Below are 24,244 nucleotides of genomic sequence, written 5' to 3'. Positions count from 1 at the left end.
TGATTTGTAGCTCAATGCAAGAAAAAAGACTTATTTTTTGCTTCAAATGCATAGTTTAAAAATCTGCATTGGTTTTCGACCTGAAATATTTAGGCACTTTAAAGTTAAAGCTTATCTTATTTTGGGTGCCTCCAATTTCTTATTTGAGCAGGGAAAAATTCTTTCCCAGTTAACTTCGTTTCTTAACTTTTAGAGTGTATTAGAAAGGCTCAAGCATATAACGTTATGAAAAATAATATATTGTTTTCCTCCTGTCAGCGTTACTTCATATGGGTTAAGCAGTAGTTCTTAACCTCACTACTTTAAGAAGCTTACAGTTATCTCTGAACATTGAAGTGTTCATGAAATGCTCAGTGCTATTCAAGATAGAAAAGTTGGGGTCAAATGTCAAAAGTTTTACTCCACAGAAAGGTTAATATTTTGTTACATAAATACAGCACTTGCCTTACTGTATTTTTGCTGTACGAACGGTAGAAGATGCAGGGATTAGGACTGATGGAGTATTTTTTAATTTATAAAAACAGCTGATATTTCTAATGATTTACAGTCAACACTGTCTCCAACTTTCATTGTCACAGGTAATGATATTAATGCAAGTAATTAGATGTGTGATTGGAAAATTTAGTTTACAGGAAGGGATGCTGTTCATATCTCTTTGTGTAAGATGTGATGTCAGTCAGGTGATGGTAGGCTCATAGGGCAGCTTTCAGTGTGATTCAATGAACTGTTTAGGACCAGTCTTTTGTAAGTTTGTTCTTATAATTTGAAGATATTGCTTGTTTCCCCTCTTAAATTGTTTAGTGAAGCTTTCCATGTAATGAATTTGTACCATGGTTGGATTTAACTGTCGCTGAGCTAAACTGTAACTTCTTCAGGCATAGGTTGGTGTCCAAGATAAAAACACGTCATGCTGTGGTGCTTCTGTTCCAAAACTGAACTGTAGCTTGAGTTACTAACAGCAAAGACTTATGGTTTTGAGCCAGTCTGACTAATCTATAGGAAACTTAAGTCCAGGAAGTGAAATAAGGAGCTGTGAAGCCTTTAAAGCCATATGCAGCCCTTCTAACCTGCTCCTTCCCCACCTCCATTGACTGGTTAGGTCTAGGGAAGCAACAGGAAAAGTAGTTTGTTGCTCCGTGCTTGGGCTGCCTCTTCAGCATTTGACGCTTAGGTTGGATGCTGATATTCCAGGAAATTCCAAGATTATCTCATCATGACAACCAGTACATCACCCACATCATTCATATCCCTGGGGAGGACATTAGCAGTCAAAAAACCCTATGTACCAGTACTTCTTAAAGCACCATCTCTTGTGTTGTGCAGTCACAGGCAAAATTCTCAGGTTGGGACAGAAAGCAAGCCAGATAAGTAGTTTAATTTTAAAGTCTGTGGCTTCAGGGAGCAGCCCATCCTGTTGTGATGACTAGCGCTGAGGAACAGTAGGATGGGCTCAGGACTTTCGGTGGTTTCAGGCTTCCTCTGCTGCTCACTTTGTGCCAGCTGCTGCAGCTGCATCTCTTCAGAGCAGCTGTATCTTCCACCCCTATTCAAAGCTGAGGAGGAAAATGGGTGGACTTCGTGTATGATGGGGGCATGGGGAAGCAGCATGAGAACGACTGCCTTCATTATACACTGCGTTTTCATGCACGTAAATGACTTATTTTTCCCCTTGACTACTGTAGCAAATGCTCCAGTTTTGTTAGTAAAACAAAAACAACCTTTTTATTGCTTTTTATATTTGGAAAGTGATGTATTGCGGGTTTCTGAACTGGAGGTTTAGTAAAGAGTACAGACATTATCTTCCTTTCAAGCTGCTCTGGGCCTTTCTTGTTTGCTTTGTATGGCAAGGGTCTAGAGAGATTTCTTTTATTTCCTTCCCCACCATTGTTTTCGGTACAAAGTTTTTTTTCTTAATATTCAGGCATTTTATCGCCTCACTTCTTTTAAAACTCCAAGTTTCTTTTTTTTTTTTCCTTTTTCCATCACACAAAAGAATACTTTTAGCTGATTGAGTTCTATCCATTGCCAACTGTGGACTCTTTTGTCTTGTTAGTCCAGCATCCTTTATAAAATGAGGACCATTGAGCAAGTACTCGCAGGCTCCCCACTGAGCACAATTGTGCTTGGAAGGTGTGGTACTGTACCAGTGTAACATGTAAAGCAGCAGTTCAGAGGGCTTGAATGCATTGCAATTTCTACCTTTTGCTTTGTGAAAGAAGTGGGATTGTGCTGTGAGATAATAAATCCACCTATTTTTAGTTTGGTGCGCTTGTGACAAGTGGGTGAACAAAGAACCAGTTGAATGCACTTGCTGTTGTGTTGAAACTGGCTAAAAGTTCCCATTCAAGTGGTTTCAGCACAGTACAGCTAACAGGCAATTTTCCATTTATGTACACAAACCTTCTAGAAAGACAGCTGTGTGGTTGGATTAATTTCTAGCAGTAAATTGAATAAAAGATATTTTGAAGGGGGACTTGGGAATTCCTTTCTGAAACATTGAAAGCAGAACTTTCAAAGTGTTCCTTTATTTGATCCCTTTCCTTCCCAGTGCCTACTACAAGATAAAGAACTGAAAATATTGTCCGCTGTATGGAGCTACACAACAGGAAAGGTGTTCTTTTTTTGAAGTAGTGAGATAGAATTAGGATTAAAATATCCTTTAATACTTCAAACTTCAGAAATATACTGTTCTGCTTTTAAGTAAATACGAGAGAAGTTCATACCTCTTAGTCATAAAAAGAAGCTCAAATGTGTGTACTTGAATAAGCCTTGAGCTATATAGAAACGTTTTGAGAACAGGAATTCATTTTATACCAGAACTGTTTTCGTAGGAGAGTGAAATTTGGAACTGGAAAGCTTTTTGATCATGGAAGGTTATCAGTTTTGTTGACACTAGTTACTTGCAAATGGATGTGGATTTTAACCATGGCTAACAAAGATGTTGAATTCCCCCTGACAGAACAACGGTCAATAGTCGTTTTTTCTGAAAGCTGATCTTTGGATACGGGTCTTGTAGTTGCATAAATCAGCTTCTAAATGAGGTCTTGTTTGTGCCTGTCCAGACAAACTAAGTTATCCCTTATCCTTCTGGCCTGAAACCTATGGCTTGTTAACTGTTCACCCAATGTATATTGTAAGACATGAAAGTTCTTTAAGCAAGAGAAGAGCTATGTGTGATACATGCATAACAAACCTCTGGCTGGTAGTGAGGAGGGTGCTGCTCATCACTCCTCAGCCCAGTTGTGCTGTGATTGAACTCTGAAACTCAAGTGGTTTTCTTTTTACTTTTACCTGAGCTTTCTCAGACTTTCTTGTAGATTTGATGTAGGGATGTCTAAGGAACTGTATTAACTTGCAGAGTGGCAGTAGGGTTGTCTGCAAGATGTTCCTTATGCGAGATCAACCCTAAGGGATCAGGCAAATCACTTGACCTCAGTGAGGCTTCCTCACTCTCATCCCCTTCATCCGGGTGCTTACAGGCAAGGTTGACTCATTCAGATTTCCTCTGAATTTGTGAAGTGTTGTTTAAAACCCACCCAAAGATACTGGTAAGCCACTCATGTGGCTGCTGATGTGCAGTGGTGAAGTAGAAAGATTATCCAGTGCTCTGGGAGAGCATCTGGAATATAGCATACTGGGAATGTTGCAATGTTCCCATTTCATCTGAATGTGTCAACAAATCTAAAATACTTAAGAAATGACAAACTGGGGGAGGAAGCTGAAAATGGGTGTGAAAGTTGGTCTTGTTCCCCGTGGATCTACTTGCAATAAAACAATTGCCATGCGTATGTGAGGCTGAAGTCACTTGAGCAGTAACATATTGAAAGCCACAACTTTATTCTTCTGGCTGTTACCACTTCTGAGATGAACCCTGAACATTTCACCCTCCTCTCACTCTGTGCATGTATGAGACGGAATTTAGGTGTTTCTCACTTATTAAACCTAGCTTCTGCCTATGTGGCCCTGTTTTCCTTAAATGCTGCTTTTGGATTCTAGTCAAGGATCCCTTACAGTTACATCAGAAGCTCAAAGCATTTTATTCCTTTACCTGAGGGACAGGGGTGGCAGCACATTTACTGAGGTTTTCTTTTCATTTTTATTTTGTCTAAATAAAGGCAAGTTCCCCTTTGTCTTCAATATCTTCTTCATAATTTCTCAAATTCTTGAACTCTTGTTTAAATGTAAAGACAAATTAGGCAGACTCTGGACTAAGATTCTCCCAGTAGAAGTCTGCTTTTCTCTTGTTTTGAGGTTACCCAAGAGTGCCATTTGCCTTGCAAGCTCTCACTGTCCGAGGTGGAGCCTTAGGGTTCACTGTCTGCACGCTTGGGAACTTTGAGAAATTAGTTGTTGAGTATGCTGTGGTGCAGCTGTCTGACCCAAATGCTGATGTTACCAAATGCTTTGCTCTGGATTTGCCAGAAAGCTAATATATCAAACTGAGTGTCTGTTGTTCCTCATGTAGTTGGCTAAATCTAAGTTTTTTTAATGTTTCTGCATAGGTAGGCTGGTAGTTTTGCTCAGTAACGAGAATTTACATAGGCAAAGTATCTGTGTAGTAAATAAATACTGTTCTTCCTTTTACTTTTTTCCACATGTGGCACTCTTGAGTGTGTACTCTCAATCCATTTAGAACTTTAAGGAATTTATTCTGTTCCTACAGTCATGGTTAATATATTCATGTTGTTTTTTTTTAATTGCAGACTTTGAAAAATTCCAAAAGTCTTTGCTCCCTTGACTATGAAGATGATGATGATGACACACAAATGAAGACAATTGTGTCATCCCCATGTGACTCAAATGATCTTATGAACATCATCACCCCTGGTTCTAGTCCGATGAAAGAACAGCTGGATGAAGTAAGGCATCATGGGTCCTGCCAAGGTAGCTTCAAAACAAGGGATTATAAGCAAGCAGCTGCAGTATGTGAAAGCGATGAGGACACAAGTGATTGTGAGAGCACTGAAGAAGGCATCTTTCCTCTAGACTGTGGGGACTTGGACCTGGAGCAGATTGAAAACAACTGAGACTCCAATTTGTGTGCTAGAATCAGAGTTGTTCTAAATTAAAATGATAGAGGATTACCTTTGCCATGCATAATCCATGTCCCTGAATCTCTGTATTGCCTATCTTGGGCCTGTGTTAGAAGAAATGTTTCAGGTGGGGGAAAAATGTGAACCATTGTTACCTGTTTAGTCTATTGATCACTATGTGGATGACAACAAAAAAGTAGGAGGTTAAATGTTATTTTGAACATTAAGGAATAATTTTGATTAAAAATTTCCTAACAGATATTTTGCATTTTTATGGCTTTTACAGTTCTGGAGAAAAAGTGTCTCTATTTTGAAATGAATTTTCAGAAGGGCATTCTATAAAACTAAATCTGTCTACAGTGATTCTGGTGCGGGTATATGTTGCTTTTGTTAAAGAGCTTAATGTGAAAAGTGAATTGCATAACGAAATTGGTAATAAACCTTCAGATAGAACTCTTAAATATCTGGTTGACAACTGGTCCAAAATACTTAACTGCCATCTTTGACGGTGTCTGGTTAAAAAAATCTTCATAACATGTACAAATGTTCTTTTCATATGTTCAGGACTTTTTGATCAAAATACTATGGTAGTGACCTTAAAGGTTGACAGTTTCCATAATTTTACTACTTGAATTGTTTTCTAGCCTGAAGCAATGCTAATTTAGGTGGGATAAAACTGCAAGTAGCTGGCCACCTACTTGGTCGTTATGTTTTCTGTGGTTCAAAAGAATGTACAACAAGAGCACTTGAACTTTTAGACAGGGACTTTGTAATGATCAATTCCCCAGGAGGTGATCCCTTCAGCAATACTAGAAGGAAAATAGTCCTTGGATTAAATAAAATGACATTTTGCTTTGCACTTGTCTTATGAATTTGTGTAGTTTGGCAGATTCTGTAATGTGGTACTTTTGTGCAGAACTTGGTGGGAGGGGGAGGGCAAGTTTTTGGTCATCTGAGAAGAAAATGATGTCATGTTGGTTTGGGAAGCTGGGGAATAACTCATACTGGATCCCAAATGTCTCAGTGATTACTTACACTAATCTTAACTGTAATACTGCATTCATGGCAGATTATTGCAACACATACTTATTTACTTAGTTCAGCTACAATAAGGGTTTTTCTGAAAAAGAGAGGAAATTAATCTTGAAATGGTTTTAAGTTTGTTGGAAATGGGGAAGCTTAGATTATGACATTTCAGTGAGTCATGTTAGTCTGCTTAAATGAGCCAGCTCCTACTGTAACGTGTGCCATAAAACCAAAAATACAGCAACATAATTTAAGTCGACTAATAGAATGTGATTAAAGCAAAATATCAGTATTTTGAGGCATATGACACAGGCTCCAGCCTTGTGATTAGGGTCAGCCTGTGCGCAAAAAGAGAATTGGCTTTTAATTACTAAACCTACTTAGGTGACTCTATCTATACAACATTTTTAAAGTTTGGATAGCCAGTAAGAAGCTCTAGACTTTTTCCTTTCTTTTCTGACTTCTACTGCATATTCAGCCTACAAGTGGCAGTGATCTGATATTGATACTGGTATATGTGCGTGGTAAGATAGATGCAAGAACACTGAAGAGACTTGCTAGATTCTTGATATGTTAATATATATTGTGTGGGAGAAAGTGAAGCTGCTCACTGTCAACGAAAATCATTCTCCTTTTTTCTAGATGAGTAAACAAAGGAGTTGCTGTTGGAGCAAAGACTTCAGTTCCTACAGAAGCTCCTGTTAATTGTGTGCGTCTCGCCCCACAGATACTTGCTCTGATGTAGCACAGAGCGTGCAGATGGTGGTATACTCTATTTGAAATAGTTTTGTGCAACTGAAGATCACTATTCTTACTACACCGTCAAAAATCAGCTACTTCAAGAAGTAGCAGATGAGGTATAGCCAGTTCCCCTTGTGGGTCTATGGGGAATGTGCGATAGCGCGGTGAGTAGTCGTTGTTAGTAATGGAACAACACAGCTCCATCCTGGACTGCAATTACAAGGTGCAGAACTACATTTTGTCTTCTCTTCTTCTTAATTGAGTAATGGAGGTAAGTAAAAGTGAATCAGCTTTAATGCAGGATTATAGCAAAGGCCAATACTACACCTGAGATCACTTAAAAGCTCATTTAGCTATTTGAAAGCACTCTACTTAAAAGTGTAATGACATGCAATGGGAAAGCTAATGTGGCAATCCATTTGGCCCTTCCTCCCACAAAGAAGACAAGTTTCTGGAAGAAGTAAAAGAAGAAAATGCCTCAGAGTGCATGAATAAAAGGAGGTAACATGTGCTTTGTCAAGAAAAAAACACCTAGCTCTGAAGTTATTGATTATGGGGTGGTGATAGAGCAAAGACGAGAGTAGAAGACCAGGTAATAGTTGTTCTAGCTCTGAAATACGGTTTGGCTGTGATCTCGATGATTTGACTTCTCTAGCCTTAAAGGTAAGGTTCTGCAGTTCCCACCCATAGCTGCGCTGTTTTCAGTCAACACAAAGCCACATTCCTACCCCCACGCTTAGGGGGATTTCCTTAGATAAGGTACAGGTACATTTGCTTATGGTAACACAGGACTCAGTCTACCAGTAAGCCAGCTGCTATGGCTCTAAATAGCCCTTTCATGGAGACAAACAGAAAGGAGTGGTTTTATATACTGAAGAACAAGTTTTGTAAAAGTAGGAAGCAGTAATTATCTAGTTTAGTCTCTTAGTAGTGGGTGACAGGAAAATAAGTAGTTGAACAGCTGTGCAGTTACACTGGCAAATGAGGAAATTTGCTGCAAGGAATCTGCACTCTGTCTACAGATGCTAGCGTAATCCCCCATGAGAACCAAGACTAGAAAGAATTATTGGTTAAAACTTAACTTCAGATGGGGCAGGATTTGGCTTTGCATCATGCACAAGATCTGAAGCCTTTACTCGTAAAGAAATTGCAGATAATGAATTTGGCACCTTTATTGCACTTGAATGTAGGATGCAATCTGTGGTGACTGTTGGGCAAATACAGGAGGTGGTTTGTGAAAAGGGAAAGCGTGGTTTCAGAGATTGAGTTGTGCCTGGTAGCGGGCTTAGCTAGGCTGTGCAAGCAGCTCTGGTCAGGGAGTGGTTTCCTTCCGTCTTGCACCCAGTGTCAGAACGGAAGACTCTGTTACATGGGGTTGTGGGAGTTGCTCTGGATCACTTATCTTTCTTTTTTATTAGCAACCTGCATAACAAAGTAGTATGCTCGTTTAATTTGCAGTCAACAGGAAGCTGGACAGATGTGAAAGATAAGATAGCATTAGAATTCAAAATAGTTTTGGCAACTTGTACAAATGGTTGCGACAGGAGATGGTGGGGAAAGATGATCCTTTTCAGCAAGGCACTAAATTTAGATACGGTTAGACAACTGCACAAATTCATGGTCGGGCCAACTAGTCAGCATGATTGCACATAAAGGATCTGGCAGTCTGTCCTGCTGGTGGTAGAAAAGCAAGCTTCAGGCTAAGGTTCACAAATGGGGATGTATTTGGCGAGACCCAAGATAATCCTGTTTCACAGGAGCACCTGTAAGTATGCAACTCGAGATGCTGCACTTGGGACTAGAGAGAGCAGTGGAGAGTGCCATGACTGATATCTTGAAAATGTGGGAAAATGCACTTGTGAGGATGCACTGAAAGAACTGAGATTCAAATCACTTGGTATACTCAGCTTAAGTTGCAGCTAGAGTGAGCGATAGTTCCTTCTAAGGCCAAATATGAAAAAACAAGGGCAGGGAATCACTGAACTGATGTGTTGAGAGATGGTAGCTCTTCCACAAACAGAATCTGTTTACAGAATTGCAGATTGATGTGAGTTAGAAGGGACCCACAAGGATTGTCGAGTCCAGCTCTTATCCCTGCACAGGACAAACCCAATATTCACACCGTATGTCTGAAGGTATTGTCCAAGTGCTTCTTCTGTGTTTTCAGGCTGTGCTTTGTGACTTCTTCCCTGGAGAGCCTGTTCCAGTGCTCCACCACTCTCTGAGTGAAGGACGTTTTCCTAATATCCAACCTAAGCCTCCCCTGGCACATCTTCCTGCCATTCCCTTGGATCCTATCATTGGTCACCAGAGAGAAGAGATCAGTGCCGTCTCCTCCTCCTTCCCTTGTGAGGAAGCAGCAAACTGTTATGAGGTCTCTCCTCAGTCTCCTGCAGTCTGAAAAGACTGAGTGACTCCAGCCGCTCCTCATACAAGTTCCCCTCTAGACTTTTCACCAACTTTGTGGCCTTCCTCTGGACGCTCTCCAATAGCTTAATACCCTTTTTTTACTGTGGTGCCCAAAACTGCACACAATACTCGAGGTGGGGCCACACCAGTGTGGAGTAGAGTGGGACAATCACCTCCCTTGACCAGCTAGCAATGCCGTGCTTGATGCACCCTAGGAAAGTGTTTGTCCTCTTGCCCACCAAGGCACACTGTTGGCTCACGTTCAACTTGCCATCAGTGGGAATGCCCAGGCCCTTCCTGCTGGGAAGCTCTCCAGGCTCTCGCTGCCCAAGAGCAAGCATCTGTCAAAGGCAGTAGCTAAATTTCAGATTGCTTTAGGGCAAAGGAGAAGGATGGCTGACTTTCCACAGTCCTTTACCATCCTGTTTTCCTTTGGATCCGATCAACTTGCATCTCCAAGCAAACCTAAACATCACATGGTAAGTAACTGCTGGATGAAGAGGAGTTGAGAATACCACGGCAAAGAGAAAGTACTTGAGCAGAGGCAGGAGCTCCCAGCTCACGGTTCAACTCTAATCTGTAGATCCTATTCAGAACTGGTATTTGCTGAAACACAGCCCCCTATGTTGTGAGTTTCGCCTAAACCGTGTTTCTGAAAAACAAGTCTATTCTGGTAGGGTGGTGCTGATTCAGTTTGCATTTCGTTTGGAATTATAGGTAATTTACATCTGTTGGTGTAAAGCTAGCTGCTGCGGAACCTCTGAAAACACACAGGCTTGCTAGAAAGTCCTCGTTGGCAAATGTCAAAATAATTTTTCTCGGTCTGTTCACTGAACACATTTTGCAGTCTATACGGTGTTTGTTTTTCAAAGTACCGGAGTATAGAGCTGTGAGCTTGCACAGTGAGCTTCCACTGCAGGGCTCATCCTCTCATTAGAAATCATCCAGCGCAGCTCAGCAAATCACACAGGATGTTTCTTTAAAGGCTTCTGCCTTGTCCATGGAGAGGTGAGCTAGCGTGGGTTGCATGTGCTCAGCCTGCAAAGGGCCTGGTTCGGGAACTGTTGGTCGCCACTTCCACCGCACCTCTGTGTGCCTTCTCCTCAGCATCAGATCGCTGGGTCTGCAGCCCTGCTGTGGGGGCTGCTCATCCTTGCACCTCTTAGAGGCATTTCAGTTGTTTAACGCAGATAAAACACTGTTTTAGAGGAGCATCGCTACCACATGCTTAGAAGCCCATTCTGGTGTGTTTTCAAAGTGAGTTTTGACATCGCTTGTTTTAGAGTTTGTGTGTAATTAACATCATCCAAGTTCCTGCTTCTACCACCATCTGGTCAGCACAATAGTCATTGGTATGCTGAAAGCTAGTGTTTAATAGGGGAAACGAGGGTGCTTTCACTGTCTGCAGCTTCTTGGACCCATGCAGAAGTACTGCTTGTGTGATTTTTTGTTTTCTTGCTGAAGAGTGTCCTAGAGATCCCTGCTGCAAATGATTTGAGCCAGGGAAATATTGCATGAACTCTATGGAGACAAATCTAAAACTTCCTTAGAGCAGCATTTTGCTTCTTAAACTCTTGGTATTCCAAACCATAATATTAATTTTTTTTATAACGCCTCAGTTTGGAAAAAGAGCTGTGGTGTCCTGATTCAGGTAAGTTTGTCTGATGTGAGGGATGATGTGAATTTAAAGTGAGGTCTATTCTGTTGGGTACTTGTGTCCCAAACCAGAGATGGTTGAACTCCTCCCTGCAGCAGTGTGGAGTGAGAATGTATTCCTGGAGCACTCAGCTATGGACTGGGGTGACATGCAACTGCCCCAGCTGCCCTCTTTCTTTTTCTCTTTGCTCTTCCCTGCTTAATCTTACAGTTATTCTATATCAGATTGAGGTTTGAGACAGTCTACGTGGGTTTCTGGAAGTGTCAGAACTCATGGCTGGCTAACTACAGCAGGAGAAAGGTCAGCGCTGTAGCTCTTACTTCCAAAGTGTGCAGTAGCAATGGGATTGCTCATGAAAATACAGAGCTGTTTACATCTCAGAAAAGCAGATATTCCTCAAAATCCATTCTCATAATTCTCAAGCAGAAGAAGAGGGATATCTTGGAAAAGAGGCACAGAAGACACTGCTGTACTGTCTGCAGCTTTTGCTTTTTTTGCAGCTAATGAGGCTTTGGTCCAACATACAACGACCTGATTTTGCTGAGTGACTCTGCTTCATCCTCCCAACGGCTCTTTCCACTGAATGAGATGTATTCCTGTGAAGGACGGAGCGCACTGTTAAATGGATAGAGAATCTTACATAACAGGGAAAGGTACATGAGAGAAAACTACAAGTCTGTAGGCAGCCTTGTGTCTGCTGTTTGCTAATCCTGAGGAACCTTGCCATTTTCATCTCTCTTGAGCACATCGTTCTAAATACATTATGTGATAAAACTCCTCTACTAGAAAAAAAAAAGATACAAAAGCATACTAATTCTCCAGGTTTGGTCATGAGCATTGTCATGATCTTAAGACTCACAACAAAGTCGTTCACTATGTGACCTAACAGAATGCTACTTTGTTTTTTCTCTGATAACATGGATCCACCAGAGGGGAATAAGATGCATGTTTTGTGGATGTCTTCATAGCTTTTTATTACTAAAAAAGCAATATCTGTGCCTAGGGAGCATGGTTTTATTCTGGATTTTTTTTTTAAGTCTGGATCTAGTTCCTGTTCTCCCCTCAGGCTCATTAACATCCCTAATGCCTCCCCACCCCAATCAAGTTGTTCTGTCCTCTGTGCTGCTCGGTTACATCCATCATCCTCTCTTAGTTTTGAAAATCGTGTCCAGAGCTGGTTTATCAGAAGGATTTCATTGGTGCATGCATTATCCAGGCAGCAGCAGGGAGCTGGCATGGCAGACGGGTGCCCAGATCCTATGAAATATTTACAGTTGAGCTGCTGAAGTCTCAAATCTCAAAGAAGAGTTTATAAACCAATGTATTTTTCCAGCCCTTAAAGCAGGGGCAAAATTGAATGAAATTTCACAGGAATGACAAATGCTCTTTTCTGATAGTAGCTTTGTGATGATCGCAGTAACCCTGACAAAATCCCTATAGATGCTAGGGCTGCTTAACCATATGATTGGTAGTTGTCTTGTTTGCTTGATTTAATTGAGCAAAGCATAATATTTTCTTTCCTTAACTTTGCATAAAGAATGTTGAACCATGAGCCCAAAGCAAATACCTAACATAGAAGAACTTAAACCTGAACACTTTTATACTCTGGTTTCTCTTTAGATTGTTCAAATCTTTCGCCTTTTACTAAAGATTTCCGTGGAGAGGAACACCAGTTTAAGAGTCATCGAGCACTGGCAGAGGATGCCCAGGTAGGTGGTCGAGTCACCTTCCTTGGAGATGTTTAAGGAATGGGTGGATGAAGTGCTGAGGGGCATGGGCATGGTTTAAGGGAGTGTTAGGAATGGTTGGACTCGATGATCCAGTGGGTCCTTTCCAGCCTGATAATTCTATGATTCTATGACTTTTAAGCCATTGAAAACAAGTCTAAAATGAGGATCTTGTAATGGAAAGTGTTGGGCTACCTGATCATAGAGCTCTTCTCCATCATCTACAGCAGGATGAGAGTGTTTGAGTTGTCTAAGGTGAATGTTCTGCTTTCCAGATCCTTATATTGGAGACTGTCAGGGCAAATGGTGACAGAAACAAAGGGGGAGGGAAACATAAATATCAATAGAAATTGAGAAATTTGAATAGAAAAACAATTTAATATAGGAGATTATTATTTAAAGGCATTTCTATCAGTCTACTTTAGTCAGAGCTAGTGGGAACGACTGGGCTTATCTTTAGGCACCAGCCTCTTTGAGTTCTCACCAAGAAATGTGTCCTAAAACCATTGCTCTGTAGGAAAAGAGTGTGATTTTAGGCCATAAGCAGGAAAGGACTGGGGCTGCAAGTCTTGTTTGTGCATTCATAAAGCTATCTAGACCTTGAACTCCTGAAGACGTGTATCTTGCATAGTAAGAGCTGTTCCGAATGGTAGCTGTGACCCTAGAGGCTCTCAGACAGGAAAGGAGTGACTCCTAAAAGTATTTCCTCCTCCCCCCTCCCAGCTAATTTATCTAACGCTGCATTTTCACACACTCCAGTATTCAGCATTACACCTGTTCCTAAATCCACTTTCATATGGTAACATCCAACCTCATTTCCCCGTGTTCCTTTCAACTTCCCTCACGCTAAAGGCTCTGCCCCGATTGATTTATTTCCCTTTTCTTTCTTGGGCACTTCTATACTCAAGCAAACCAAATTGCTGGAGAGGGGCTGAGCTGGGAGCACCTCGAGTGCCGCTGCGTCTCCCCAGCACACTCAATGCTCGGCTGGGGGGTGAAAATCTTGAATATGCAAGAAGAGCGAGACAGACATGGGGACAAAAGGGTGATATAATCCATTTTGTGAATGGCCAGCTGTTCAGCTGCAAGCCTGCCCTGCTCTCCCCCATGGATAGTTATGCAAATGGAAGGGGGGCACAGGAAGGCAGCTGGGCCACCACCCGAAGCAGTAAGCTGGGCTTTGTAACGTGGGCTTGCTCGTTAGATGGGGCCGTTGCGCTCACCCGCGATGCTTTGCGGTGGGGTTTGCCATTTGCCAGCCAAAACTTTACCTTCAGCACCACAATGAGGAACGTGCAAAAAGAAGGGGGGAAAATCCCAAAGGTCAGCCCAAATGGCCTTTGTAAGAGGGTCTGAGTAACTCCTCCTGCCCACAGCCCTGCTCCTCCTCCCTTACCTCTTTCTTTGTCTGAAACCGCGCATGGGGGTATAAAAAAATTGTAGTGTTTCAACAAGCATCCAGGCTTTGGCACAGCGAGCTGGCTGATCCCAGGATACTGCCCCTCTTTTCATTCCTCCAACAATACGCAGGGGTTCGTGGGCTGCTCTACCTGCCTGCCCTTATTGCCCTGGTGTCGGATTTGTTCTGCAACAGGGTGGAAGGCACCAGGTTCTCACCTTGTTTGGGAGAGCACTGACTGCGCTGCGATGCAGCTGATGCTCGCTGGCTTCAGCCCAGCTCCCGCAGCAGGTACAGGAGATTCTAGGATGAAGCAGATGCATCCTACTGCTGGGCTGTGAAATGGGATCTCAGCTTTGGAGGTGCACTTTAGGGAGTAAGGGTTGGGTTCCTCCATCTAGGAATCAGGGCATCTCTGGGCATCAGGCATCTCCCTGGGGATGGGACAGGGCATCAGCCTCCACATCTGCCATAGCTCAGCCCATCGTGGGAAGAGCGGTGGCAGAGCTGAGGACCAACATTCTGCCACGTGGCTGAATTTCTCCCAGCCCGGAAAACGCAGACTGCTGTGTGGAGTGTCTAAGCCAGGACATATTATGGTCACAAATTTCTTTCCTCCAGCGGCTTAACTTCATGAGGGAAATGCTAGATTTCTCCACTAATCAGACCCTCCATTTCACTGACAGAGGACAGAGAGAAGAAAAAGAAAGAACTGATTGTGATTCTAAGTACATTTTAGTAAAAACATTCAACAACTTCTACTAGACAGTAAAGACATCCTAGGAAGGCACATTATTTTCCCAGTAGCCTGGAGTATCTCCATAGGAATCAGATACATTTTTAGATGGGCTGCTTGCAAAAGACACTAAAATTAGACAGTAAAAACTATTTGCAAGAATTAGCATCATTAGAAGCACCAATTTTCTGGTGAGAGTGAGAAATGGAGAATGAGTCAGGTTTCAAACACCTGACAAGTCAAAAAAGGGTCTTTCTGGGGATAACACCTCCTCTCTGCATATGACAAGGAGATTTTTCTTCATGCTTTGTTGCTGCCTCATTGCGTTTCTCCCCAGCGGGGCACAGAGAGGATCTGAAAGATGCATCAAGTTACTCAGGCATTTAGGATGGGAAGACTATGGGAGAATAATGTTTCCCACACACCTGAAAGTGTTGCTACATGCAGCCAATACTGCTGCCAAGTGCAGTAAACTCCTCCACGGGTTGCACCGCTCAGTTCAACATCTCAAAGGGCAGCCCTCTTCCATTCATTTTATGCGTTATCTGCTGTTTTCCTTTGGCTTTGCGAACCTATCTACCAATCTGCCCATGTAAGAAACTTCCTCCCCCACAAACATGCCACTATGATGGTCAGGTTCTCCCCCCGCCACGGACCTCCACTGCCTGTCAGACCATCTTGACTGTCCTCCCACCCCTGAACAATGCAGTTAAATATTCAAGAGATGAATTTATGTGACTAATTGCAGTTCAAAGTTTGGAAGGGTGGATTTCAACAGTGCCTGAAGTCCCAGCCCCTGAAACAGTGCTCAGCCTTCACCCAGGTGAATTGCCAATCCTATTTCTTCACACCCGCTCCCAACTCTGCTCTAAAGAAGGATGTAAGGAATCCATGTGAGTGGTGCCACGACTGTACCCAGGGCAGAGCACCCCTGGTCTCTGCCACCTGTGCACAGTGCACTGGGGTTTTGATGGCGGTGGAGGCACATGATGTGCTTTCCAAGAATAGCTTTCACTGGAGCCGTGGATTTCATAGCCACACAGTGGCAATGGCAAGGTGAGATGTCCCAGTGCAGCACATCTGCCCACAGCACAAAGTTCTGTGGAACCTGTGCCATTGGCTTCAGAGAGGCTCCTGGGCATTTCTGCATGTTTGGCAAAGGATAGGAAACTCAACCAGCACCTCCACAACGACTGACAGAGAGCCAGCAAGCCCACAGCAGGGGTAGAGCTCAGCCGATGGAGTTAAGGGAAACCTGCGCAATCACTGGGTTACAGGCACTGCTCTTGCAGGTGACCATGCCAGCACACAGCAGCGCATTGCTCTTTTCCAGTCTCCCACTACATCATAGAATCACCATAGAATAAAAACTTTTCATGGAAAGGGTCATTGGGCACTGGCAGAGGCTGCCCAGGGAGGTGGTTAAGTCACCTTCCCTGGAGGTGTTTAAGGGACGGGTGGATGAAGTGCTTAGGGACATGGTTTAGAGAGTGTTAGGAATGGTTGGACTCGATGATCCAGTGGGTCCTTTCCAACCTAGTGATTCTATGATTCTGTGATTCTATGATGTAGTAGGAGACTGGAAAAGAGCAATGTGCTGCTGTGTGCTGGCATGGTCACCTGCAAGAGCGGTGCCTGTAACCCAGTGATTGCGCAGGTTTCCCTTAACTCCATCTGCAACCCGTGGAGGAGTTTACTGCACTTGGCAGCAGTATTGGCTGCATGTAGCAACACTTTCAGGTGTGTGGGAAACATTATTCTCCCATAGTCTTCCCATCCTAAATGCCTGAGTAACTTGATGCATCTTTCAGATCCTCTCTGTGCCCCGCTGGGGAGAAACGCAATGAGGCAGCAACAAAGCATGAAGAAAAATCTCCTTGTCATATGCAGAGAGGAGGTGTTATCCCCAGAAAGACCCTTTTTTGACTTGTCAGGTGTTTGAAACCTGACTCATTCTCCATTTCTCACTCTCACCAGAAAATTGGTGCTTCTAATGATGCTAATTCTTGCAAATAGTTTTTACTGTCTAATTTTAGTGTCTTTTGCAAGCAGTCCATCTAAAAATGTATCTGATTCCTATGGAGATACTCCAGGCTACTGGGAAAATAATGTGCCTTCCTAGGATGTCTTTACTGTCTAGTAGAAGTTGTTGAATGTTTTTACTAAAATGTACTTAGAATCACAATCAGTTCTTTCTTTTTCTTCTCTCTGTCCTCTGTCAGTGAAATGGAGGGTCTGATTAGTGGAGAAATCTAGCATTTCCCTCATGAAGTTAAGCCGCTGGAGGAAAGAAATTTGTGACCATAATATGTCCTGGCTTAGACACTCCACACAGCAGTCTGCGTTTTCCAGGCTGGGAGAAATTCAGCCTCATGGCCATAATTTTTTTGCAGCAGGGATAGAAATATCCTTATTTTACCAGTAACAGGACTGCCAGGACTATTTTGCACTATGGGCAGCAAGGAAAGTCTTCCTGCATGAAGTTGGGCTTTCCTGACTACCCGTGCTTAGTCATTACAACACTGATACACAAACTTTTCGTTACTTTCTTGTAGCCTCTGGGGTTTGTGCTCAGGTCTTGTGCTCAATTTAATCATTGGGGATTTACCTTAAAACCAAGGAGGGAGTCTGTGGCAGAGCTCGGGGCAGACACAAGGATGCTCCAATCACCCTTACAAGTTGCCCCTCTGCTGCACAGTGCTGGAAAGTCCTCCAAGCTTTTAACGTCAGGCATGTTCTCTTACCTGGTTTTCCAGTAGGACCCATGTGTTATAAAGCACTCTTTACATCTTGGTTGCAGCTACGTTTTCGAAGTGTAATACAATGCACCCCAAATGGGTTTTTTTCTGCACCATTTCATAGCTTGGTTATTTATTTTCAGTTTTCCCGCTCTGGCTGGAGGCTGACAAGGTCTGTCTCCTTTATGCCTGCTCAGCCTCAGCCAAGCACCGATTTCGGTTGAAGCGGTTTAACGAACGTCAGTGCTGGCCTCATTGTGCTGCATTGTTTTTGTGGGTGTCTGCACCTTTCAAGCAAGCTCCAATTAGTAGAGGAGGGGGAGAAGAGAGGGAAAGAAAGGAAGTAAATAGAGGCAAAATGATTCAGCTTTCAGCAAATCTGCAGCCTGTTTATCAGACAGATGGAGCCACGTAGTGGATGGCTTTGCTGCAGCCTGGCCCCTGAGCAGGTGGATATTTTGGAAGCGATGAGCAGTTTGCCCCTCTAATTCGCGGCCACGCAGCTTACACCAGACATATGTTGATTACAACTTGACTCGGCTCCTGCTGTTGCAGGAATTGGAAAGTGTTCGCCCTTCCCCACTGGCCTTAAAAAAGAGTTTGCTGGAATAAAAACAAAGGGAAAAAGTTACAGACACTTGTTGCATTGGAGTGGGAAGGACAAATGAGGGTTCAGAACCACTAGGGCATAATTTCACTTAAGTACTAATTGCTAAGTGCCTTTCATTAAGAGACCATCGTGATTGTCCCAGCAGCATTTTGAACATATATGCAGATGGGCAGATGGCCCTTTGCTGCAGTTCAGGCAGACGCATCTAGTATTACAGATGGATTATTATGTTGATTCATTGCTAAAAGAAAAACTTATCTCACAATAGGGCATTCGTTTGAGCACAGTTCCTTCTCGAGCTTATGTTTCTCTTCAGTATTGCCAGCTTTCACTCCATGAAACAAAGTTTTCAGTCAGCAAGACTTGTGTTTCCCCTTCTGTGCTGCAAAAAGAGAAAGAAAAGTAGTTAAAGAGCCCGTCTAAGAGTAAAATGGTCCTTTTAGGAACCTAGCAGGTGCTTTATAACTTCAAATGCCACTGAGCAGAGAAGGCTCCTTTGGTAAGTGCTGTTTACCCTTTGTCTTTCTAACCTGCGTTGAGCTGTGATCATTCCTAGGTCGAGTCCTCCAGCATCACTGCGACATACTCATCATGTTGTCCTCATCAAAGAGGATTCAGTTTGAAGCTCAAGGTAAATTGCCCAGAAGATATTTTAGCCTCAAGCACCGACATAGATACTGGATTGCTGGATATGGGTCAAAAATGTGAGATCCACCCTTGTGGTGGGATGAACACAGTAATTCCACAATTAAGAATGAGAAGATGCGTTTGTAAAAAACGCTTGTTATCTTTACTATTTATTTAAAAGGATACTTTGTGCAATGTGGAAGCGGAGGCAATGTGAGGCCTGCTCTGTCCCAGGTCCAAGAGGAACAAGTCAAGGAAGCAGGTGAATGGTTGGAATGTGGCAGATCATGACTCTCCTTGGGCTGGTGCCAAAGCCAGCTCCTGGCTACTCCCATGGTGATCTTCCTGGGATGCACACGTTGTTGCAGTCTTGTCAAAGTAATTCTTTTCCCCAGGATATCATCCATGGAACACTGGAGTGGTGGTGGGAGGATTAACAGCCTCTAGAGTCTCTTGTCACCATCTATGTTGCAGCTGTGACAAGAACTCATTTCTTAGAAAAAAAAGAGAGAGGGAGAAGAAATCACATTTTCTGCTTGACCCTGGTATCTTGATGCTGTATGTGTATCCATTAGAGAAATTCATCTCCTGTTCCTTATTTACCCAGCCTTTGTAACTTGGTGTTGTCATCCTGAGCAGAGCTCTACCAGAGGTTTGGCCAAAAAGAGAAAAGTAAACAGAAGATGAACTCAGGGATATGAAACCTGGAGCTACATCTGCTGCAAGCAAGGTTATTCTAAAGCTGGACAGCATTGCCTGCTTTAATAATGAAGCAGCAGGAGAAGGTACCAACAGTAAGAGCAGATATGGCCCCACAGCTGAGAAATGACCACTGTGGTTATGTCACCCTCCAGTAACCGTCTGTCCTAAGATCACACCCTACCCCTTTACAAGGTGTGGTTTAACACAGTCATTGCCCCAGAAGTGTGGGGAGTGAAAAAGCCTCTGATCAATGGCATTTGTCCAAATGGAGAGGGGAGTTGTGTGCCAAACGCTGGAAATGAACCTCAAGTGATGGCTTAGATTTGCCAGTGGTTACCTGGGCAGACGTGCCTTCCACCCAGGCTCGATGCAAGATTTCTGTGTTGCAGAGGTATCTGGACAATAATTAAACATCCAAGTATGTGGTTCACAGCTTGTCCCAGTGATATCTGCTCGAAGTGTGGGTCCAAACTATCCCCTCCAGTACCTCTGCGTGGGGCTTGGTGGTGCTTTGTAGGGGTGGGAGCTTGTGGGGACTCCAACATGTGATGAAGGCCTACGGATAAGGGAGATCTCCAATAAATACACAGAACATTAATCATAGAATGGTTTGAGCTGGAAGGGACCTTAAAGATCATCTGATTCCAACCCCCCTGCCATGGGCAGGGACACCTCCCACTAGCTCAGGCTGCTCAGAGCCCCATCCAACCTGGCCTTGAACACCTCCAGGGATGGGGCAGCCACAACTCACCTGCCGAACAGACAACAAAGGAAGTTATGGATTTTAGGATAGGAACACATACAAAATACTGGGAAAAAGTATTTACATAACATGAACTAATATTACACAACATAGGGAATGAAATATAGGGCTTGAAACAGAAAATGACCTTTTAGTTTTAGTTTCTGAATGACATTGACTGCCATTATGCAATAGTTGACTCGTCTGTAAAACAGGGGAGTTGATATTTACCTACGTCCTCAGGATGTGAATTGTCAATTAATACTTGCAAGGCAGTTGGAGGACATTGGATGAGTACAAAGATACACGTTACAGCCTCCTCACTATCAGAGAGTGCAGCAGCGAGTGCCTCCATGTGTCTGCACACAACCACATGTGCCCACAAATGACTTTTCTAAAGAAACGGTGTGGTTTTAAATGGGCAAGAAACACAATTCATTTTTAATTAGTTTACCTTACCCTAAAATGCTTTATGTGTAGGAGACTTTGTGGTTGTTCTATGGATGTATTTGTCATATTCAAAGGAGGAAATGGTTTCTGTACTGGACGTACGAGGCTAGGCTGGAAGCCAGCTGTGGATCCTGATGGCCTTGGTTTCAGTGAAACTGTGCATCCTATCAGAGCATGAAAATGTATTTACTTAAGTATGCCAGCTATATCTAACAACAGTAACTTCAGTGGTCCCCACGTCCTCCAGCTGTCCGATGCTACCAGTGTGACATTATTTCCCAGGCTCTATGGGAGGCTGTTAAAAGGAATGACTCTGCTGGCTTGGGAAGCTGTTTGAGGCGAGGTTTGGTAGAAGGTCTCTGCCTTCAGTAGTCCTGCTGTGATTTTTATGACCTGATTTTTCAAAGAGCTTCTAAGTTCTGGGGGAAAACCAGGCCATTTATTTGCCGTGTTTAAATGGGATTTGAACTAATCTTTGAAAATCTGGCCCAAATATTTCTTCTATAATTAAAAAAAAAGGAAAAATTCTAGTTATTAGAGCTATAATTGTTAAAGAAATTCTAGTGTCTTTGTTATCTGAGGCAAAGCCCTTGAGACTTCTCACTTCTATATTTTTCCTAAGAGGCAGTATTTTCCCATATGCCTCAGGAAAACAAGGCAGTCAAAGCAAAGACTGAGGGAATCAGGATAGCAATGATAACATCTTCTGCAGAGTTTGGAGTGATCTCATTATTTTGTGCTGTGATTTGACTGTTTTTTGAAAAAGATAGATTGAATAAATCAGGATTTGAAGGGGAAACAAGAAGTCCACCAGTTTGAGGAAAAAGGCAGGAAAACCAGTTCTTGTTAGGAGTTTGTTTAGTGGGAACAAACTGTGTTCTTTCTCTGTGGGAAAGAGAGCCCATCTCTTTGCAAAAGACAGGCTTGAGCTGGCAACAAACTGGGACGTTTCTGTGAGGGTGGGAGAGAACGTGAGCACTGGGGCTCTGCTGCCTTTGAAACCACCTTTGTGTGAGCAAGAACTGGAGCTTTCCTGCAAAAAAAAGGTAGGTCGGTGTTTCACATAGAGAGCTGATGAGAGCAAGTGGTGTGCAGCTAAACTAGGAGGTGAGTAGGTGTCTAAATTACCTTATACATATCCAGGTCAGGATACAAAAAGGGGAGATATTTTCTCCTCTGCTGCCTTTAAGATCCAGAAGCAGCATCTGTGAAGCAGTGGTTATGTTCATGTTTGGGTTTCATCTACGCTGGCTGAGGTCTCATTTTCTCTAGGTGTTTCCCACCATCTGTAGCCTCTACCCTCCTTTCCTCTTTGCAGAGTCCCAGTTTCCAAGCTGTCGGCCCCACTGCATAAAGGAAGACGCTGGCTCAGCGTGTTAAGACCATGCTGAACATTTATAGTATAGAATAAAAAAAGTAAAGGTGAAATGTGCAGCCCAGGGCTCCCGGTTCTTTCTTGTGTGCTCCTGGGAATGGAATTTTTGTCCATTGGACTCGAGCTGCTCTAAAAAGCACAGAACAAAAGCTGATCTTAAAAGTGATCCGCAAAGGAATAAATGGCAGGCTCACTCTTTGTTATTCATGTATGGTGCTCAAAGAGCACTTGAAATGGTTGGGATTTTCTGCTGAATATTTTCTTCTTTTAATTCTGCTTGGGTTTTGGGGGGTTTGGGTATTTGTTTTAGCAGTGGCCCAGGCATATGTCCCTCCTGAAAAACTTTATGGCTGGCTGGGAAACCCATACATTAATGAAGTCAGGGGACACATGTGAGTGAAATGAGCAGAAATGGGAAAAACTGGGTGGTTGGAGGGTGATATTCTCCAAGAGGCAGCCTGGCCTTTGTCTCTTACTTAATTTTATTCCTGCCTGCCCTGTGCTCTGTGCCACACGATTTATGCACTGAATCATGCTCAGCAGCCGTATTCACAAGCTGGCATATATTTATTTTCGTCTGCTGGCCAATTACACCAACTGCCTCAACTGTTGTTTATTTTTTCTTTTGCATCCTCTTGAGTTACTGTTAACAGTGTCTCTTTTGAGTAGAGATGGTCTTTTTGGCACGAGGGTCTGTCAGGCTGCCAAACTAATGGACCATATCTGTTATCTAACTAGTTGTAAAGGCTTCAGTTTCAGGACAGCTTGCAGTTGCTGTGGCCACCTGTAGTGTATTGGCAGGGGTGGAGACCACTGCCCATGTGGGACATGTCACCCCATCTGAAGAGTGTCCTTTGGCACCGACTTGCCCTCTGGGGGGGACACTTATGGGTCTTGCCTTGGAGAACAACTGCCTTTCTGTGGCTGAGAGTCTCACCTGCCCAGGGCTGGGTGGCTTGAGCTCCAGCTGTGCCAGGGGAGCCTCACTGCCCATGCAGGGGACCAGGAGGTCCTCTGCACACAGCTGCTCTGGAGGCAGCTCCTCTGGCCAGAGAGGGACCTGATCGTGGAGAAACTGTGGGAGGGAAGAGCCCTGCGAGGCGACAGCCCCTGGACTCCCAGGGCTGGGGAAGAGGTTAAATTAAATGAACAATTGAACAGCCTGAAAAACAGATTAGGGTAAGGACACCTTTCATGCAGTGCAACTATAACCATCCCAGGTTGAGTAACACCTTTGTGTACCATTGGTGCCAACAAGGGTCAGGCCCTACCTTTGAAGGATGCTTTGGAAGCACAACACTTGCACCCTGCAGGATGTCCTCCAATTCCTTCTCTTAGTTTTGTAGGACATGTTGGAGTTTGGCCAACAAAGGCTATTTGTGCCTTGCCTTCATGCAAACCTGATGCCAACTCCACTCAGATCACCCCTGGCTTTCAAAATACTCCGGCTGTCTGAAAACTGCTCTGTCACTTTACTGTCTCTCTGGTCCCATTTGCTCTGTTTGCTCTGGGTTGTTTGCTGGCTGCCTGGGAGACTTATCTGGGAACTGGAAACCTGAGCTGTCTCCTTTCTTTCCTGACAGGCAGGGTGTCCCTATGCCAGCAGACATAGTAGGGTGGCGGAGGACTGCAGTCTCCCTGAGCCACAGTTACAGCCAAAAGGGCACTGTTCTGAGACCATATGCTGCTGTTGGACCTGGGAGGGGGCTTCAACCACAGCCTGCATTTGCAGGGCTGTCATTTGAGGGGAAAATGTTGTCTTGCTGATCAGCAGAGTGCCTTTGAACTGTGCTTGCTTCCTCATGCACTCCTTGTCCACATTAATGGTTTGTGTGGTCACCTTTTACAGTAAGGGTCTTGGAAGGACTTCTCCTGAGCAAGGCAGTGAGCATGTTTTAATCGGTCATTTTGAACAGAAGATTCCTGGGAAGGGTGAGAAGCCTTTGCTTCTCTTATGGGCCATGGTTGTTGCTGAAGTTTTGGGAGCAAGGCAAGGGTTGGTCCTCAGGGTCTCGACTCTCCAAGTTCATGCAGCAGCAGCTTTGATGGTAGGCAGGGAGATGGGACTCTGTGCCATGGTTCATTTCCTTTTCCTTTGGGCAAAATCATTTTTTTAACCTTTTTCTCCCCACCCAAGCTGTTGGATCTTTTGCTCATCACCCTGAGGTCCCTGTCAAGAGCACTGGTGCACAGGGGCAAGTTGTGTGTGCGTCATCCTTCGCAGCATCATTGGTGGATCAAATTTTGTTCTGCTCCTGAAGAGAAAGAGCAG

General features: G+C 43.6%; 1 protein-coding gene and 1 pseudogene across 2 annotated transcripts in view; both read left to right on the top strand.

Annotated features, from left to right (window-relative positions):
- The window catches only part of FAM53A (family with sequence similarity 53 member A), a 68,056-nt gene extending 62,164 nt beyond the window's left edge, over positions 1-5,892 (top strand). For both annotated transcript variants that reach the window (XM_054065564.1, XM_054065563.1), the window contains exon 5: positions 4,704-5,892. In XM_054065564.1, coding sequence (XP_053921539.1) covers positions 4,704-5,027 — 324 coding nt within the window. In that variant the 3' untranslated portion in view covers positions 5,028-5,892. The remainder of the gene's footprint in view (positions 1-4,703) is intronic.
- A 6,574-nt stretch (positions 5,893-12,466) lies between these two features.
- LOC128852208 (U5 spliceosomal RNA) lies at positions 12,467-12,559 on the top strand (annotated as a pseudogene).
- The last annotated feature ends 11,685 nt before the right edge of the window (positions 12,560-24,244 follow it).

This window comes from Cuculus canorus, chromosome 4 (genome assembly GCF_017976375.1).
Source record: "Cuculus canorus isolate bCucCan1 chromosome 4, bCucCan1.pri, whole genome shotgun sequence".
Classification (NCBI taxonomy): domain Eukaryota; kingdom Metazoa; phylum Chordata; class Aves; order Cuculiformes; family Cuculidae; genus Cuculus; species Cuculus canorus.
Note: the sequence above shows the minus strand (reverse complement) of the source record. Positions and strands in the feature narration are given on the sequence as shown.